The 20996-nt window shown below is 53.5% G+C and overlaps 1 protein-coding gene across 5 annotated transcripts in view; it reads left to right on the forward strand.

Annotated features, from left to right (window-relative positions):
• The first annotated feature begins 2430 nt into the window (after positions 1–2430).
• Positions 2431–20996, forward strand: part of LOC140428680 (uncharacterized) — a 195157-nt gene continuing 176591 nt past the window's right edge. Inside the window, exons 1-4 of one of the 5 annotated variants that reach the window (XM_072515405.1) lie at positions 2431–2579; positions 18707–19102; positions 20044–20310; positions 20433–20585. In XM_072515405.1, coding sequence (XP_072371506.1) covers positions 18826–19102; positions 20044–20310; positions 20433–20585 — 697 coding nt within the window. In that variant the 5' untranslated portion in view covers positions 2431–2579; positions 18707–18825. Of the gene's footprint in view, positions 2613–8696; positions 8834–13215; positions 13340–18706; positions 19103–20043; positions 20311–20432; positions 20586–20996 lie in introns of those variants that run through there. The other 4 variants (XM_072515404.1, XM_072515408.1, XM_072515407.1 and 1 more) reach the window with 4 other exon arrangements.

The following is a 20996-nucleotide window of genomic DNA, read 5'->3' on the forward strand; positions in this document are numbered from 1 at the left end:
CCTCACTCCCCATGACTCCCCTCATTCCCCATCACACCCCTCATTCCCCTCACTCTCATTCCCCTCACTCCCCTCATTCCCCATCACTCCCCTCATTCCCCATCACTCCCCTCATTCCCCATCACTCCCCTCATTCCCCATCACTCCCCTCATTCAACATCACTCCCCTCACTCTCCTCATTCCCCATCACTCCCCTCATTCCCATCACTCCCCTCATTCCCCATCACTCCCCTCATTCCCCATCACACCCCTCATTCACCATCACCCCCCTCATTCCCCATCACCCCCCTCATTCCCCATCACCCCCCTCATTCCCCATCACTCCCCTCATTCCCCTCATTCCCCATCACTCCCCTCACCCCCCTCATTCCCCATCACTCCCCTCATTCACTCTCATTCCCCATGACTCCCCTCATTCCCCATGACTCCCCTCATTCCCCATCACTCCCCTCATTCCCCATCACTCCCCTCACTCCCCTCATTCCCCATCACTCCCCTCATTCCCCATCACTCCCCTCATTCCCCATCACTCCCCTCATTCCCCATCACTCCCCTCATTCACCATCACTCCCCTCATTCCCCATCACTCCCCTCATTCCCCATCACCCCCCTCATTCCCCATCACTCCCCATCACTCCCCTCATTCCCCATCACTCCCCTCATTCCCCATCACTCTCCTCATTCCCCATCACTCCCCTCATTCCCCATCACTCCCGTCATTCCCCATCACTCCCCTCATTCACCATCACTCTCCTCATTCCCCATCACTCCCCTCATTCCCCATCACTCCCCTCATTCCCCATCACTCCCCTCATTCCCCATCACTCCCCTCATTCCCCATCACTCCCCTCACCCCCCTCATTCCCCATCACTCCCCTCATTCACTCTCATTCCCCATGACTCCCCTCATTCCCCATGACTCCCCTCATTCCCCATCACTCCCCTCATTCCCCATCACTCCCCTCACTCCCCTCATTCCCCATCACTCCCCTCATTCCCCATCACTCCCCTCATTCCCCATCACTCCCCTCATTCCCCATCACTCCCCTCATTCACCATCACTCCCCTCATTCCCCATCACTCCCCTCATTCCCCATCACCCCCTCATTCCCCATCACTCCCCTCATTCCCCATCACTCCCCTCATTCCCCATCACTCTCCTCATTCCCCATCACTCCCCTCATTCCCCATCACTCCCCTCATTCCCCATCAATCCCCTCATTCCCCATCACTCCCCTCATTCACCATCACTCTCCTCATTCCCCATCACTCCCCTCATTCCCCATCACTCCCCTCATTCCCCATCACTCCCCTCACTCCCCATCACCCCCCTCATTCCCCATCACTCCCCTCACTCCCCATCACCCCCCTCATTCACCATCACTCTCCTCATTCCCCATCACTCCCCTCATTCACCATCACTCTCCTCATTCCCCATCACTCCCCTCATTCCCCATCACCCCCCTCATTCCCCATCACTCCCCTCATTCCCCATCACTCCCCTCATTCCCCATCACTCCCCTCATTCCCCATCACTCCCCTCATTCCCCATCACTCCCCTCATTCCCCATCACCCCCCTCATTCCCCATCACTCACCATCACTCCCCTCATTCCCCATCACTCCCCTCATTCCCCATCACCCCCCTCATTCCCCATCACTCCCCTCATTCCCCATCACTCCCCTCATTCCCCATCACTCTCCTCATTCCCCATCACTCCTCTCATTCCCCATCACTCCCCTCATTCCCCATCACCCCCCTCATTCCCCATCACTCACCATCACTCCCCTCATTCCCCATCACTCCCCTCATTCCCCATCACCCCCATCACTCCCCTCATTCCCCATCACCCCCCTCATTCCCCATCACCCTCCTCATTCCCCATCACCCCCCTCATTCCCCATCACCCCCCTCATTCCCCATCACCCCCCTCATTCCCCATCACCCCCCTCATTCCCCATCACCCCCCTCATTCCCCATCACCCCCCTCATTCCCCATCACCCCCCTCATTCCCCATCACCCTCCTCATTCCCCATCACTCCCCTCATTCCCCATCACCCCCCTCATTCCCCATCACCCCCCTCATTCCCCATCACCCCCCTCATTCCCCATCACCCCCCTCATTCCCCATCACCCCCCTCATTCCCCATCACCCCCCTCATTCCCCATCACCCCCCTCATTCCCCATCACCCCCCTCATTCCCCATCACCCCCCTCATTCCCCATCACCCCCCTCATTCACCATCACCCCCCTCATTCCCCATCACTCCCCTCACTCCCCATCACCCCCCTCATTCCCCATCACCCCCCTCATTCCCCATCACCCCCCTCGTTCCCCATCACCCCCCTCATTCCCCATCACTCCCACTCCGTTGCGTCACTTCCGCTCTGTCGAGGAACGGCGCGCCAACATCGGAAGTGACGTCGTTGTAGGCGTTCGTCCTCCCGGAATCGTCGGGCGGGTTGGCAACCGTGCCCCGCTCCCAATCCAGCCCCAGGCTGAGAGGCCTGCAACCCACCCGGACAGCAACGCGGCCCCGGAGTCAGGACACCGAGAGACCCCCGCACTGTCAGGGGGTCAGTACTGAGGGAGTGCCGCACTGTCAGAGGGTCAGTACTGAGGGAGTGCCGCACTGTCAGAGGGTCAGTACTGAGGGAGTGCTGCACTGTCAGAGGGTCAGTACTGAGGGAGTGCCGCACTGTCAGAGGGTCAGTACTGAGGGAGTGCCGCACTGTCAGAGGGTCAGTACTGAGAGAGTGCCGCACTGTCAGAGGGTCAGTACTGAGGGAGTGCCGCACTGTCAGAGGGTCAGTACTGAGGGAGTGCCGGACTGTCAGAGAGTCAGTACTGAGGGAGTGCTGCACTGTCAGAGGGTCAGTACTGAGGGAGTGCCGCACTGTCAGAGGGTCAGTACTGAGGGAGTGCCGCACTGTCAGAGGGTCAGTACTGAGAGAGTGCCGCACTGTCAGAGGGTCAGTACTGAGAGAGTGCCGCACTGTCAGAGGGTCAGTACTGAGGGAGTGCCGCACTGTCAGAGGGTCAGTACTGAGGGAGTGCTGCACTGTCAGAGGGTCAGTACTGAGAGAGTGCCGCACTGTCAGAGGGTCAGTACTGAGGGAGTGCCGCACTGTCAGAGGGTCAGTACTGAGGGAGTGCCGCACTGTCAGAGGGTCAGTACTGAGGGAGTGCCGCACTGTCAGAGGGTCAGTACTGAGGGAGTGCCGCACTGTCAGAGGGTCAGTACTGAGGGAGTGCAGCACTGTCAGAGGGTCAGTACTGAGGGAGAGCCGCATTGTCAGAGGGTCAGTACTGAGGGAGTGCCGCACTGTCAGAGGGTCAGTACTGAGGGAGTGCTGCACTGTCAGAGGGTCAGTACTGAGGGAGAGCTGCACTGTCAGAGCGTCAGTACTGAGGGAGAGCTGCACTGTCAGAGCGTCAGTACTGAGGGAGTGCTGCACTGTCAGAGGGTCAGTACTGAGGGAGCGCCGGACTGTCAGAGAGTCAGTACTGAGAGAGTGCCGCACTGTCAGAGGGTCAGTACTGAGGGAGTGCCGCACTGTCAGAGGGTCAGTACTGAGGGAGTGCTGCGCTGTCAGAGGGTCAGTACTGAGGGAGTGCCGGACTGTCAGAGAGTCAGTACTGAGGGAGTGCCGCACTGTCAGAGGGTCAGTACTGAGGGAGTGCCGCACTGTCAGAGGGTCAGTACTGAGGGAGTGCCGCACTGTCAGAGGGTCAGTACTGAGAGAGTGCCGCACTGTCAGAGGGTCAGTACTGAGAGAGTGCCGCACTGTCAGAGGGTCAGTACTGAGGGAGTGCCGCACTGTCAGAGGGTCATTATTGAGGGAGTGCTGCACTGTCAGAGGGTCAGTATTGAGGGAGTGCCGCACTGTCAGAGGGTCAGTACTGAGGGAGTGCCGCACTGTCACACGGTCAGTACTGAGGGAGTGCCGCACTGTCAGAGGGTCAGTACTGAGGGAGTGCCGCACTGTCAGAGGGTCAGTACTGAGAGAGTGCCGCACTGTCAGAGGGTCAGTACTGAGGGAGTGCTGCACTGTCAGAGGGTCAGTACTGAGGGAGCGCCGCACTGTCAGAGGGTCAGTACTGAGGGAGTGCAGCACTGTCACACGGTCAGTACTGAGGGGGTGCCGCACTGTCAGAGGGTCAGTACTGAGGGAGTGCCGCACTGTCAGAGGGTCAGTACTGAGGGAGTGCTGCACTGTCAGAGGGTCAGTACTGAGGGAGCGCCGCACTGTCAGAGGGTCAGTACTGAGGGAGTGCAGCACTGTCACACGGTCAGTACTGAGGGGGTGCCGCACTGTCAGAGGGTCAGTACTGAGGGAGTGCCGCACTGTCAGAGGGTCAGTACTGAGGGAGTGCTGCACTGTCAGAGGGTCAGTACTGAGGGAGTGCTGCACTGTCAGAGGGTCAGTACTGAGGGTGTGCCGCACTGTCAGAGGGTCAGTACTGAGGGAGTGTCGCACTGTCGGATGGTCAGTACTGAGGGAGTGCCGCACTGTCAGAGGGTCAGTACTGAGGGAGTGCAGCACTGTCACACGGTCAGTACTCAGGGAGTGCCGCACTGTCAGAGGGTCAGTACTGAGGGAGTGCCGCACTGTCAGAGGGTCAGTACTGAGGGAGTGCTGCACTGTCAGAGGGTCAGTACTGAGGGAGTGCTGCACTGTCAGAGGGTCAGTACTGAGGGAGTGCCGCACTGTCAGAGGGTCAGTACTGAGGGAGTGCCGCACTGTCAGAGGGTCAGTACTGAGGGAGTGCCGCACTGTCAGAGGGTCAGTACTGAGGGAGTGCTGCACTGTCAGAGGGTCAGTACTGAGAGAGTGCCGCACTGTCAGAGGGTCAGTACTGAGAGAGTGCCGCACTGTCAGAGACTCAATACTGAGGGAGTGCCGCACTGTCAGAGGGTCAGTACTGAGGGAGTGCTGCACTGTCAGAGGGTCAGTACTGAGAGAGTGCCGCACTGTCAGAGGGTCAGTGCTGAGGGAGTGCTGCACTGTCAGAAGGTCAGTACTGAGGGAGCGCCGCACTGTCAGAGACTCAATACTGAGGGAGTGCTGCACTGTCAGAGGGTCAGTACTGAGGGAGTGCTGCACTGTCAGAGGGTCAGTACTGAGGGAGCGCCGCACTGTCAGAGGGTCAGTACTGAGGGAGTGCCGCACTGTCAGAGGGTCAGTACTGAGGGAGTGCCGCACTGTCAGAGGGTCAGTACTGAGGGAGTGCTGCACTGTCAGAGGGTCAGTACTGAGGGAGCGCCGCACTGTCAGAGGGTCAGTACTGAGGGAGTGCCGCACTGTCAGAGGGTCAGTACTGAGGGAGTGCCGCACTGTCCGAGGGTCAGTACTGAGGGAGTGCCGCACTGTCAGAGGGTCAGTACTGAGAGAGTGCCGCACTGTCAGAGGGTCAGTACTGAGGGAGTGCTGCACTGTCAGAGGGTCAGTACTGAGGGAGTGCTGCTCTGTCAGAGGGTCAGTGCTGAGGGAGTGCCGCACTGTCCGAGGGTCGGTACTGAGGGAGTGCCGCACTGTCCGAGGGTCAGTACTGAGGGAGTGCCGCACTGTCCGAGGGTCAGTACTGAGGGAGTGCCGCACTGTCAGAGGGTCAGTACTGAGGGAGTGCCGCACTGTCAGAGGGTCGGTACTGAGGGAGTGCCGCACTGTCCGAGGGTCAGTACTGAGGGAGTTCCGCACTGTCCGAGGGTCAGTACTGAGGGAGTGCCGCACTGTCCGAGGGTCAGTACTGAGGGAGTGCCGCTCTGTCAGAGAGTCAGTACTGAGGGAGTGCCGCACTGTCCGAGGGTCAGTACTGAGGGAGTGCCGCACTGTCAGAGGGTCAGTACTGAGGGAGAGCCGCACTGTCAGAGGGTCAATACTGAGGGAGTGCCGCACTGTCAGAGGGTCAGTACAGAGGGAGTGCCGCACTGTCAGAGGGTCAGTACTGAGGGAGTGCCGCACTGTCAGAGGGTCAGTACTGAGGGTCACTACTGAGGGAGTGCCGCACTGTCAGAGGGTCAGTACTGAGGGAGTGCTGCACTGTCAGAGGGTCAGTACTGAGGGAGGACTGCATTGTCAGAAGATCAGTACTGAGGGAGTGCTGCACTGTCAGAGGGTCAGTACTGAGGGAGTGCCGCACTGTCAGAGAGTCAGTACTGAGGGAGTGCCGCACTGTCAGAGGGTCTGTACTGAGGGAGAGCCGCACTGTCAGAGGGTCAGTACTGAGGGAGTGCCGCACTGTCAGAGGGTCAGTACAGAGGGAGTGCCGCACTGTCAGAGGGTCAGTACTGAGGGAGTGCCGCACTGTCAGAGGGTCAGTACTGAGGGTCACTACTGAGGGAGTGCCGCACTGTCAGAGGGTCAGTACTGAGGGAGTGCTGCACTGTCAGAGAGTCAGTACTGACGGAGTGCCGCACTGTCAGAGAGTCAGTACTGAGGGAGTGCTGCACTGTCAGAGGGTCAGTACTGAGGGAGGACTGCATTGTCAGAAGATCAGTACTGAGGGAGTGCCGCACTGTCAGAGAGTCAGTACTGAGGGAGGACTGCATTGTCAGAGGATCAGTACTGAGGGAGTGCCGCACTGTCAGAGTGTCAGTACTGAGGGAGTGCCGCACTGTCAGAGAGTCAGGACTGAGGGAGTGCCGCACTGTCAGAGGGTCAGTACTGAGGGAGGACTGCATTGTCAGAGGATCAGTACTGAGGGAGTGCCGCACTGTCAGAGGGTCAGTACTGAGGGAGTGCCGCACTCTCAGAGGGTCAGTACTGAGGGAGGACTGCATTGTCAGAGGATCAGTACTGAGGGAGTGCCGCACTATCAGAGAGTCAGGACTGAGGGAGTGCCGCACTGTCAGAGGGTCAGTACTGAGGGAGGACTGCATTGTCAGAGGATCAGTACTGAGGGAGTGCTGCACTGTCAGAGTGTCATTACTGAGGGAGAGCTGTACTGTCAGAGGGTCAGTACTGAGGGAGTGCTGCACTGTCGGAGTGTCATTACTGAGGGAGGGCTGTACTGTCAGAGGGTCAGTACTGAGGGAGTGCTGCACTATCAGAGGGTCAGTACTGGGGGAGTGCCGCACTGTCAGAGGGTCAGTACTGAGGGAGTGCCGCAGTGTCAGAGGGTCAGTACTGAGGGAGTGCTGCACTGTCAGAGAGTCAGTACTGAGGGAGTGCCGCACTTTTAAAAGGTTACTACGGAGGGAATGCTGCACTGTCAGGGGGTCAGTACTGAGGGAGTGCTGCACTGTCACACCGTCAGGACTGAGGGAGTGCCGCACTATCAGAGGGTCAGGACTGAGGGAGTGCCGCACTGTCAGAGGGTCAGTACTGAGGGAGTGCCGCACTGTCAGAGGGTCAGTACTGAGGGAGTGCTGCACTGTCAGAGGGTCAGTCCTGAGGGAGTGCCGCACTGTCAGAGGGTCAGTACTGAGGGAGTGCCGCACTATCAGATGGTCAGTACTGAGGGAGTGCTGCACTGTCAGAGGGTCAGTACTGAGGGAGTGCCGCACTGTCAGAGGGTCAGTACTGAGGGAGTGCTGCACTGTCAGAGGGTCAGTACTGAGGGAGTGCTGCACTGTCAGAGGGTCAGTACTGAGGGAGTGCTGCACTGTCAGAGGGTCAGTACTGAGGGAGTGCCGCACTGTCAGAGGGTCAGTACTGAGGGAGTGCCGCACTGTCAGAGGGTCAGTACTGAGGGAGTGCCGCACTGTCAGAGGGTCAGTACTGAGGGAGTTCCGCTCTGTCAGAGGGTCAGTACTGAGGGAGTGCTGCACTGTCAGAGGGTCAGTACTGAGGGAGTGCCGCACTGTCAGAGGGTCAGTACTGAGGGAGTGCTGCACTGTCAGAGGATCAGTACTGAGGGAGTGCCGCACTGTCAGAGGGTCAGTACTGAGGGAGTGCCGCACTGTCAGAGGGTCAGTACTGAGGGAGTGCCGCACTGTCAGAGGGTCAGTACTGAGGGAGTGCTGCACTGTCAGAGGATCAGTACTGAGGGAGTGCCGCACTGTCAGAGGGTCAGTACTGAGGGAGTGCCGTACTGTCAGAGGGTCAGTACTGAGGGAGTGCTGCACTGTCAGAGGGTCAGTACTGAGGGAGTGCTGCACTGTCAGAGGGTCAGTACCGAGGGAGTGCTGCACTGTCAGAGGGTCAGTACTGAGGGAGTGCCGCACTGTCAGAGGGTCAGGACTGAGGGAGTGCCGCACTGTCAGAGGGTCAGGACTGAGGGAGTGCCGCACTGTCAGAGGGTCAGGACTGAGGGAGTGCCGCACTGTCAGAGGGTCAGGACTGAGGGAGTGCTGCACTGTCAGAGGGTCAGTACTGAGGGAGTGCCGCACTGTCAGAGGGTCAGTACTGAGGGAGTGCTGCACTGTCAGAGGGTCAATGCTGAGGGAGTGCCGCACTGTCAGAGGGTCAGTACTGAGGGAGTGCCGCACTGTCAGAGGGTCAGTACTGAGGGAGTGCTGCACTGTCAGAGGGTTAGTGCTGAGGGAGTGCCGCACTGTCAGAGGGTCAGTACTGAGGGAGTGCCGCACTGTCAGAGGGTCAGTACTGAGGGAGTTCCGCACTGTCAGAGGGTTAGTGCTGAGGTGAACGTTTCTAAAACAATGTTTAGACAGTAACTGAATTGTGTGCTATTCTTCACATCACCCTGTCCCTCGATTGAAGAATGATGCCTGTTCTACATCCGTTGTTTCTGCCAGAATTTCGGCAGGACATGGAAGTTATTCCTGAGGGTGCAGAGAGGTTTTCACACGCTGACTCCAGGGAGGAGGGAATGCAGTTAATCTGGAGAAGTGGGATTGTTCTGATTCGAGCAGAGGTGGTTCCAGGTGATTTATCAGAGATGTTTAAAATCAGGAATATCTTGATGGAGTAAATAAGGAGAACCCATTTTGAATTGTGGCAAGTTTAAGAGCCAGGAGATTGAGATTTGATTGGCAGAAGAACTGGAGGTGACATGAGAAAATTTGAATTTAACACAATGTGTGGGTGACATTTCACTGTCCGTGTGGAGTTTGCACATTCTCCCCGTGTTTGCGTTGGTTTCGCCCCCAAAACCCAAAGATGTGCAGGGTAGGTGGATTGGCCACGATAAATTGCCCTTAATTGGAAAAAATGAATTGGGGACTCTAAATTTAAAAAAAACAGCAAAAATAAAAGAAAGAGGAGATAAGGGAACAACCAGGAAAGAGCCTTAGAGGGGTAAAACTCCCTCGATACTGTCCCCATCAAACACTGCACTGTCCCCATCAAACACTGCACTGTCCCCATCAAACACTGCACTGTCCCCATCAAACACTCCCAGGACAGGTACAGCACAGGGTTAGATACCGAGTAAAGCTCCCTCTACACTGTCCCCATCAAACACTCCCAGGACAGGTACAGCACGGGGTTAGATACAGAGTAAAGCTCCCACTACACTGTCCCCATCAAACACTCCCAGGACAGGTACAGCACGGGGTTGGATATAGAGTAAAGCTCCCTCTACACTGTCCCCATCAAACACTCCCAGGACAGGTATAGCACGGGGTTAGATACAGAGTAAAGCTCCCTCTACACTGTCCCTATCAAACACTCCCAGGACAGGTATAGCACGGGGTTAGATACAGAGTAAAGCTCCCTCTACACTGTCCCCATCAAACACTCCCAGGACAGGAACAGCACGGGGTTAGATACAGAGTAAAGCTCCCTCTACACTGTCCCCATCAAAACACTCCCAGGACAGGTACAGCACGGGGTTAGATACAGAGTAAAGCTCCCTCGACACTGTCCCCATCAAACACTCCCAGGACAGGTACAGCACGGGGTTAGATACAGAGTAAAGCTCCCTCGACACTGTCCCCATCAAACACTCCCGGGACAGGTACAGCACAGGTTAGATACAGAGTAAAGCTCCCTCGACATTGTCCCCATCAAACACTCCCAGGACAGGTACAGCACGGGGCTAGATACAGAGTAAAGCTCCCTCTACACTGTCCCCATCAAACACTCCCAGGACAGGTACAGCACGGGGCTAGATACAGAGTAAAGCTCCCTCTACACTGTCCCCATCAAACACTCCCAGGACAGGTACAGCACGGGGTTAGATACAGAGTAAAGCTCCCTCGACACTGTCCCCATCAAACACTCCCAGGACAGGTACAGCACGGGGCTAGATACAGAGTAAAGCTCCCTCTACACTGTCCCCATCAAACACTCCCAGGACAGGTACAGCACGGGGTTAGATACAGAGTAAAGCTCCCTCGACACTGTCCCCATCAAACACTCCCAGGACAGGTACAGCATGGGGCTAGATACAGAGTAAAGCTCCCTCTACACTGTCCCCATCAAACACTCCCAGGACAGGTACAGCACGGGGTTAGATACAGAGTAAAGCTCCCTCGACACTGTCCCCATCAAACACTCCCAGGACAGGTACAGCACGGGGTTAGATACAGAGTAAAGCTCCCTCGACACTGTCCCCATCAAACACTCCCAGGACAGGTATAGCACGGGGTTAGATACAGAGTAAAGCTCCCTCTACACTGTCCCTATCAAACACTCCCAGGACAGATACAGCATGGGGTTAGATACAGAGTAAAGCTCCCTCTACACTGTCCCCATCAAACACTCCCAGGACAGGTACAGCACTGGGTTAGATACAGAGTAAAGCTCCCTCGACACTGTCCCCAACAAACACTCCCAGGACAGGTACAGCACTGGGTTAGATACAGAGTAAAGCTCCCTCGACACTGTCCCCATCAAACACTCCCAGGACAGGTACAGCACTGGGTTAGATACAGAGTAAAGCTCCCTCTACACTGTCCCCATCAAACACTCCCAGCACAGGTACAGCACGGGTTAGATACAGAGTAAAGCTCCCTCGACACTGTCCCCATCAAACACTCTCAGGACAGGTACAGCATGGGGCTAGATACAGAGTAAAGCTCCCTCTACACTGTCCCCATCAAACACTTCCAGGACAGGTACAGCACGGGGTTAGATACAGAGTAAAGCTCCCTCTACACTGTCCCCATCAAACACTCCCAGGACAGGTACAGCACGGGGTTAGATACAGAGTAAAGCTCCCTCGACACTGTCCACATCAAACACTCCCAGGACAGGTATAGCACGGGGTTAGATACAGAGCAAAGCTCTCTCTACACTGTCCCTATCAAACACTCCCAGGACAGATACAGCATGGGGTTAGATACAGAGTAAAGCTCCCTCTACACTGTCCCCATCAAACACTCCCAGGACAGGTACAGCACGGGGTTAGATACAGAGTAAAGCTCCCTCTACACTGTCCCCATCAAACACTCCCAGGACAGGTATAGCACGGGGTTAGATGCAGAGTAAAGCTCCCTCTACACTGTCCCCATCAAACACTCCCAGGACAGGTATAGCACGGGGTTAGATGCAGAGTAAAGCTCCCTCTACACTGTCCCCATCAAACACTCCCAGGACAGGTACAGCACGGGGTTAGATACAGAGTAAAGCTCCCTCTACACTGTCCCCATCAAACACTCCCAGGACAGGTACAGCACGGGGTTAGATACAGAGTAAAGCTCCCTCGACACTGTCCCCATCAAACACTCCCAGGACAGGTATAGCACGGGGTTAGATACAGAGTAAAGCTCCCTCTACACTGTCCCTATCAAACACTCCCAGGACAGATACAGCATGGGGTTAGATACAGAGTAAAGCTCCCTCTACACTGTCCCCATCAAACACTCCCAGGACAGGTACAGCACTGGGTTAGATACAGAGTAAAGCTCCCTCGACACTGTCCCCAACAAACACTCCCAGGACAGGTACAGCACTGGGTTAGATACAGAGTAAAGCTCCCTCGACACTGTCCCCATCAAACACTCCCAGGACAGGTACAGCACTGGGTTAGATACAGAGTAAAGCTCCCTCGACACTGTCCCCATCAAACACTCCCAGGACAGGTACAGCACGGGGCTAGATACAGAGTAAAGCTCCCTCTACACTGTCCCCATCAAACACTCCCAGGACAGGTACAGCACGGGGCTAGATACAGAGTAAAGCTCCCTCTACACTGTCCCCATCAAACACTCCCAGGACAGGTACAGCACGGGGTTAGATACAGAGTAAAGCTCCCTCTACACTGTCCCCATCAAACACTCCCAGGACAGGTACAGCACGGGGTTAGATACAGAGTAAAGCTCCCTCGACACTGTCCACATCAAACACTCCCAGGACAGGTATAGCACGGGGTTAGATACAGAGCAAAGCTCTCTCTACACTGTCCCTATCAAACACTCCCAGGACAGATACAGCATGGGGTTAGATACAGAGTAAAGCTCCCTCTACACTGTCCCCATCAAACACTCCCAGGACAGGTACAGCACGGGGTTAGATACAGAGTAAAGCTCCCTCTACACTGTCCCCATCAAACACTCCCAGGACAGGTATAGCACGGGGTTAGATGCAGAGTAAAGCTCCCTCTACACTGTCCCCATCAAACACTCCCAGGACAGGTATAGCACGGGGTTAGATAAAGAGTAAAGCTCCCTCTACACTGTCCCCATCAAACACTCCCAGGACAAGTACAGCACGGGGTTAGATACAGAGTAAAGCTCCCTCTACACTGTCCCCATCAAACACTCCCAGGACAGGAACAGCACGGGGTTAGATACAGAGTAAAGCTCCCTCTACACTGTCCCCATCAAACACTCCCAGGACAGGTACAGCACGGGGTTAGATACAGAGTAAAGCTCCCTCGACACTGTCCCCATCAAACACTCCCAGGACAGGTACAGCACGGGGTTAGATACAGAGTAAAGCTCCCTCTACACTGTCCCCATCAAACACTCCCAGGACAAGTACAGCACGGGGTTAGATACAGAGTAAAGCTCCCTCTACACTGTCCCCATCAAACACTCCCAGGACAGGTACAGCACGGGGTTAGATACAGAGTAAAGCTCCCTCTACACTGTCCCCATCAAACACTCCCAGGACAGGTACAGCACGGGGTTAGATACAGAGTAAAGCTCCCTCTACAGCAGCTGGTTAGTCAGTTTCAGCGGGAGCAGTGCGGAAGGAGGTTGCTGGGAGGTAAGTCAACCTTTAAAAGCACTTGTCTTTGCAGGGGCAGGCCAGTCGATTTCGGCGGGAGTGGAGCTGGCTGGTTAGTCAATTTCAGCAGGAGCTGAGAATTTTTCTTTTTTTAAAAATTAGTTTTTTAGGCGGGAACAGGAAGTCGACCCGCGGACGTCTGGGAAGACCCTCACCAATAAATTCTGGTGGAGAGGAAACCCGAGACACTACACGTGTAGTGTCTCCCACCCGCCCTCCTCCTCTAACCTAATAATAAAACCCTTTGGTCTGAGGTAAGTACCATATTTTTATTATATTATTATTATTTTTTATAAAAATTTAATTTAGTTGTTAGCCAGATCTTGGTAGAAAGTTAGAGGAATGGCAGGGAAGGGAGTGCAATGTTCCTCCTGCAGGATGTTTGAGGTGAGGGATGCAGTTAGTGTCCCTGCTGATTTTACCTGCAGGAAGTGCTGCCATCTCCAGCTCCTCCAAGACCGAGTTAGGGAACTGGAGCTGGAGTTGGAAGAACTTCGGATCATTCGGGAGGCAGAAGGGGTCATAGATAGCAGCTTCAGGGAATTAGTTACACCAAAGATTGGAGATAGGTGGGTAACTGTAAGAGAGACTGGGAAAAAACAGTCAGTGCAGGGATCCCCTGCGGTCGTTCCCCTGAGAAACAAGTATACCGCTTTGGATACTTGTGGGGGGGACGACTTACCAGGGGTAAGCCATGGGGTACGGGCCTCTGGCACGGAGTCTGTCCCTGTTGCTCAGAAGGGAAGGGGGGAGAGGAGCAGAGCATTAGTAATTGGGGACTCTATAGTCAGGGGCACAGATAGGAGATTTTGTGGGAGCGTGAGAGACTCACGTTTGGTATGTTGCCTCCCAGGTGCAAGGGTACGTGATGTCTCGGATCGTGTTTTCCGGGTCCTTAGGGGGGAGGGGGAGCAGCCCCAAGTCGTGGTCCACATTGGCACCAACGACATAGGTAGGAAAGGGGACAAGGATGTCAGGCAGGCTTTCAGGGAGCTAGGATGGAAGCTCAGAACTAGAACAAACAGAGTTGTTATCTCTGGGTTGTTGCCCGTGCCACGTGATAGTGAGATGAGGAATAGGGAGAGAGAGCATTTAAACACGTGGCTACAGGGATGGTGCAGGCGGGAGGGTTTCAGATTTTTGGATAACTGGGGCTCTTTCTGGGGAAGGTGGGACCTCTACAGACAGGATGGTCTACATCTGAACCTGAGGGGCACAAATATCCTGGGGGGGAGATTTGTTAGTGCTCTTTGGGGGGGTTTAAACTAATGCAGCAGGGGCATGGGAACCTGGATTGTAGTTTTAGGGTAAGGGAGAATGAGAGTATAGAGGTCAGGAGCACAGATTTGACGTCGCAGGAGGGGGCCAGCGTTCAGGTAGGTGGTTTGAAGTGTGCCTACTTCAATGCCAGGAGTATACGAAACAAGGTAGGGGAACTGGCAGCGTGGGTTGGTACCTGGGACTTCGATGTTGTGGCCATTTCGGAGACATGGATAGAGCAGGGACAGGAATGGATGTTGCAGGTTCCGGGGTTTAGGTGTTTTAGTAAGCTCAGAGAAGGAGGCAAAAGAGGGGGAGGTGTGGCGCTGCTAGTCAAGAGCAGTATTACGGTGGCGGAGAGGATGCTAGATGGGGACTCTTCCGAGGTAGTATTGGCTGAAGTTAGAAACAGGAAAGGAGAGGTCACCCTGTTGGGAGTTTTTTATAGGCCTCCTAATAGTTCTAGGGATGTAGAGGAAAGGATGGCGAAGATGATTCTGGATATGAGCGAAAGTAACAGGGTAGTTATTATGGGAGACTTTAACTTTCCAAATATTGACTGGAAAATATATAGTTCGAGTACAATAGATGGGTCGTTTTTTGTACAGTGTGTGCAGGAGGGTTTCCTGAAACAATATGTTGACAGGCCAACAAGAGGCGAGGCCACGTTGGATTTGGTTTTGGGTAATGAACCAGGCCAGGTGTTGGATTTGGAGGTAGGAGAGCACTTTGGGGACAGTGACCACAATTCGGTGACGTTTACGTTAATGATGGAAAGGGATAAGTATACACCGCAGGGCAAGAGTTATAGCTGGGGGAAGGGCAATTATGATGCCATTAGACGTGACTTGGGGGGGATAAGGTGGAGAAGTAGGCTGCAAGTGTTGGGCACACTGGATAAGTGGGGCTTGTTCAAGGATCAGCTACTGCGTGTTCTTGATAAGTATGTACCGGTCAGACAGGGAGGAAGGCGTCGAGCGAGGGAACCGTGGTTTACCAAGGAAGTGGAATCTCTTGTTAAGAGGAAGAAGAAGGCCTATGTGAAGATGAAGTGTGAAGTTTCGGTTGGGGCGATGGATAGTTACAAGGTAGCGAGGAAGGATCTAAAGAGAGAGCTAAGACGAGCAAGGAGGGGACATGAGAAGTATTTGGCAGGAAGGATCAAGGAAAACCCAAAAGCTTTCTATAGGTATGTCAGGAATAAGCGAATGACTAGGGAAAGAGTAGGACCAGTCAAGGACAGGGATGGGAAATTGTGTGTGGAGTCTGAAGAGATAGGCGAGATACTAAATGAATATTTTTCGTCAGTATTCACTCAGGAAAAAGATAATGTTGTGGAGGAGAATGCTGAGCCCCAGGCTAATAGAATAGATGGCATTGAGGTACGTAGGGAAGAGGTGTTGGCAATTCTGGACAGGCTGAAAATAGATAAGTCCCCGGGACCTGATGGGATTTATCCTAGGATTCTATGGGAGGCCAGGGAAGAGATTGCTGGACCTTTGGCTTTGATTTTTATGTCATCATTGGCTACAGGAATAGTGCCAGAGGACTGGAGGACAGCAAATGTGGTCCCTTTGTTCAAAAAGGGGAGCAGAGACAACCCCGGCAACTATAGACCGGTGAGCCTCACGTCTGTAGTGGGTAAAGTCTTGGAGGGGATTATAAGGGACAAGATTTATAATCATCTAGATAGGAATAATATGATCAGGGATAGTCAGCATGGCTTTGTGAAGGGTAGGTCATGCCTCACAAACCTTATTGAGTTCTTTGAGAAGGTGACTGAACAGGTAGACGAGGGTAGAGCAGTTGATGTGGTGTATATGGATTTCAGCAAAGTGTTTGATAAGGTTCCCCACGGTAGGCTATTGCAAAAAATACGGAGGCTGGGGATTGAGGGTGATTTAGAGATGTGGATCAGAAATTGGCTAGCTGAAAGAAGACAGAGGGTGGTGGTTGATGGGAAATGTTCAGAATGGAGTACAGTCACAAGTGGAGTACCACAAGGATCTGTTCTGGGGCCGTTGCTGTTTGTCATTTTTATCAATGACCTAGAGGAAGGCGCAGAAGGGTGGGTGAGTAAATTTGCAGACGATACTAAAGTCGGTGGTGTTGTCGATAGTGTGGAAGGATGTAGCAGGTTACAGAGGGATATAGATGGTAGCATGGCAGCATGGTAGCATTGTGGATAGCACAATTGCTTCACAGCTCCAGAGTCCCAGGTTCGATTCCGGCTTGGGTCACTGTCTGTGCGGAGTCTGCACATCCTCCCCGTGTGTGCGTGGGTTTCCTCCGGGTGCTCCGGTTTCCTCCCACAGTCCAAAGATGTGCAGGTTAGGTGGATTGGCCATGATAAATTGCCCTTAGTGTCCAAAATTGCCCTTAGTGTTGGGTGGGGTTATTGGGTTATGGGGATAGGGTGGAGGTGTTGACCTTGGGTAGGGTACTCTTTCCAAGAGCTAGTGCAGACTCGATGGGCTGAATGGCCTCCTTCTGCACTGTAAATTCTAGATAAGCTGCAGAGCTGGGCTGAGAGGTGGCAAATGGAGTTTAATGTAGAGAAGTGTGAGGTGATTCACTTTGGAAGGAATAACAGGAATGCGGAATATTTGGCTAATGGCAAAGTTCTTGAAAGTGTGGATGAGCAGAGGGATCTAGGTGTCCATGTACATAGATCCCTGAAAGTTGCCACCCAGGTTGATAGGGTTGTGAAGAAGGCCTATGGAGTGTTGGCCTTTATTGGTAGAGGGATTGAGTTCCGGAGTCGGGAGGTCATGTTGCAGCTGTACAGAACTCTGGTACGGCCGCATTTGGAGTATTGCGTACAGTTCTGGTCACCGCATTATAGGAATGACGTGGAGGCTTTGGAGCGGGTGCAGAGGAGATTTACCAGGATGTTGCCTGGTATGGAGGGAAAATCTTATGAGGAAAGGCTGACGGACTTGAGGTTGTTTTCGTTGGAGAGAAGAAGGTTAAGAGGAGACTTAATAGAGGCATACAAAATGATCAGGGGGTTGGATAGGGTGGACAGTGAGAGCCTTCTCCCGCGGATGGATATGGCTGGCACGAGGGGACATAACTTTAAACTGAGGGGTAATAGATATAGGACAGAGGTCAGAGGTAGGTTCTTTACGCAAAGAGTAGTGAGGCCGTGGAATGCCCTACCTGCTACAGTAGTGAACTCGCCAACATTGAGGGCATTTAAAAGTTTATTGGATAAACATATGGATGATAATGGCATAGTGTAGGTTCGATGGCTTTTGTTTCGGTGCAACATCGTGGGCCGAAGGGCCTGTACTGCGCTGTAGTGTTCTATGTTCTATGTTCTATGTACACTGTCCCCATCAAACACTCCCAGGACAGGAACAGCACGGGGTTAGATACAGAGTAAAGCTCCCTCTACACTGTCCCCATCAAAACACTCCCAGGACAGGTACAGCACGGGGTTAGATACAGAGTAAAGCTCCCTCGACACTGTCCCCATCAAACACTCCCAGGACAGGTACAGCACGGGGTTAGATACAGAGTAAAGCTCCCTCGACACTGTCCCCATCAAACACTCCCAGGACAGGTACAGCACGGGTTAGATACAGAGTAAAGCTCCCTCGACACTGTCCCCATCAAACACTCCCAGGACAGGTACAGCACGGGGCTAGATACAGAGTAAAGCTCCCTCTACACTGTCCCCATCAAACACTCCCAGGACAGGTACAGCACGGGGCTAGATACAGAGTAAAGCTCCTTCTACACTGTCCCCATCAAACACTCCCAGGACAGGTACAGCACGGGTTAGATACAGAGTAAAGCTCCCTCGACACTGTCCCCATCAAACACTCCCAGGACAGGTACAGCATGGGGCTAGATACAGAGTAAAGCTCCCTCTACACTGTCCACATCAAACACCCCCAGGACAGGTACAGCACGGGGTTAGATACAGAGTAAAGCTCCCTCTACACTGTCCCCATCAAACACTCCCAGGACAGATACAGCACGGGTTAGATACAGAGTAAAGCTCCCTCGACACTGTCCCCATCAAACACTCCCAGGACAGGTACAGCATGGGGCTAGATACAGAGTAAAGCTCCCTCTACACTGTCCCCATCAAATACTCCCAGGACAGGTACAGCACGGGGTTAGATACAGAGTAAAGCTCCCTCTACACTGTCCCCATCAAACACTCCCAGGACAGGTACAGCACGGGGTTAGATACAGAGTAAAGCTCCCTCTACACTGTCCCCATCAAATACTCCCAGGACAGGTACAGCACGGGGTTAGATACAGAGTAAAGTTCCCTCTACACTGTCCTTCAATGTGCCTTGACCCTAATCTCAGAAAAGTAATGTGTTTGTTTTCCTGTATTGTAGGGTTTTGTTACTCTGAAAGGAAACCATCCTGAATATTTTGGGGAAGTTGGCCATCATTCAGATTGAGGGTTTCTGCTCCAACTGACAGAATTGTGAGAAACACGTGGTTTGTGTGAAGAATGGACTCTCGTGATCCATGTCGTGGTGCCGTGGGCCAAGAGAGGTCTGCAGAGGATGAGAAAGTGCAATCAGTGATGATCTGGAGGTTGGAGGAGGCTGAGCAGAAACAGATTGTGCAGATTGGGTCGAGTGCATGTGGTGCAACTGCAGTCCTCAACATTCTGCAGGCGCTGAGATTTGACATTCCCGCTGAGGTTGTCGCCAGGTGTGTCCAGACCAGACTGCGCAAGAACGATGCACCGCTGGCTGAATATTTAATATCGCGAAGTGTTGCAGGTAGGAGTCTTTTCAGGAGCTTTGTTGTAATTTGTACTCTCTCACCCCCCCCCCCAACATTTAAATGCCCCAATCCTTCCTCCCCCTGAAGCTGCCCACTTGTGTCGGGTGACTGGTTCACGAGCCCCGACTGCTCTGTGATTTCTGTGTCAGCTGAGGAGGAATTCAGACATTCGTGGAAGTTGAGGAAGGTTTAGGGAAGGTCGTTCACTGTATTGCACACGTGACCAGGTGATCGAGAATACGCTGAGCAACAAACATCAAACCATTAACATGCTGCATCAGCGAGCACTGTTTAACAATCATTAACATGTTTGGTTTAAATGCACAAGTTAAATGCACAACACAGCTCACCAGCATCTGCTCAGGGGCCATTAGGGATAGAATCATAGAATTTTCAGTGCAGTAGGAGGCCATTCAGCCCATCGAGTCTGCACCGCCCCTTGGAAAGAGCACTCTACTTAAGCCCCATGCCTCCACCCTATCCCCACTTTATCCCCGTAACCCAGTACCTCACCTAACCTTTTTGGACACCAAGAGCAACTTAGCATGCCCAATCCACGTAACCTGCACGTCTTTGGATTGAGGGAGGAAACCATAGCACCCAGGGAAACCCACGCGCACACGGGGAGAACGTGCAGACTCCGCACAGACAACCCAAGCCAGGAATTGAACCTGGAGCTGTGAAGCAACTGTGCTAACCACTATGCTACCATGCCACCCTAGGATGGGCCTAACCAGCGACACCTGCACCATACTGGATGGACCTTCACTTGGGCTGAAGACTAGGGGAGGTGGCCGAGTCTTCACACTGGGCGGAAGTGGGCTTGAATATCTCTCTGATGTTTGGGATGGCTGGAAGTCTGATGAAGACAGGAACATGAGCTGGGACAGAGAATGCGATGCCAGTGACTGACTGCAGGTTGTTTTCTGCTTCCTAGGTGCCACCCACCAGCAGCTGATTGAGGGAGCGGAGAGGGCAACGGAAGGAGGTGTCGTAGGCAAGTTTTTCAGTTTCTACCCTGAACGACGTGTGCAATTGACAGCTTGGCTGGCACACTGGATGCGTAGAGGAGCTGTTGCTGTACTGACCATGAACATGCAAGTGGCAGTGCCAAGCGACAAGGAGATCCCAGATGCATGGCACCATCAGATGATCTTTGGAGTTGACACTGAAGAGATTTACATGACCAATCCCTTAGAAATAGGTGGGTTCAGGAGATTTTTTGTTCCCATCAATGATCCCTCCCTGTCCTTGGTGTTGATCCAGTTGAACAACTGGAGGTAATTTACTGCCCGCCGAGGCTAACGCTCTCTCTATTCTCTGCAGTGAAAAGCAGCCTTGTTAAACAACGCCTCTCCAGCGAATCGCTGTTACTGATCCGGCGACACGATATCCTGGCTCGGCTCTCGGGGGGCACGGATTTCTCCAGGTTCAAACAGCTCCCGAACCATTCCCTGTGGGAGCAGCTAGATGTTGCAGGTGAGTGGACTGGGAGTGACCTGAACTTTCCACATATGTCCTCAGCATCAGAAATACCAAATATAAGACCATTCGGCCCATTAAGTCTGCTTCTCCATTCAGTGAGATCATAGCTGATCTGAAACTTTAAAAAAATGTATTTTATTACAAACATTTATCAAAACAGGTTACAGCAAATAAACGCCCAGGAAACATATTTCCCAACAATCAACTATACAGTCTGTAAAGATTAGCCCTCTGGTCCTAGAATGCCCCACAAAGGGAAACATCCTCTCAGCATCGACCCTGTCAAGCCCCCTGAGAATCCGATATGTCTCAATAAGGTCGCCTCTCATTCTTCTAAGCTCCAGCGAGCACAGGCCCCACCTACTCAACCTCTCTGAAGAAAATCCCTCCATACCTGGGATCAAC

The sequence above is a fragment of the Scyliorhinus torazame genome, chromosome 8 (genome assembly GCF_047496885.1).
Source record: "Scyliorhinus torazame isolate Kashiwa2021f chromosome 8, sScyTor2.1, whole genome shotgun sequence".
NCBI classification, from domain to species: Eukaryota; Metazoa; Chordata; class Chondrichthyes; order Carcharhiniformes; family Scyliorhinidae; genus Scyliorhinus; species Scyliorhinus torazame.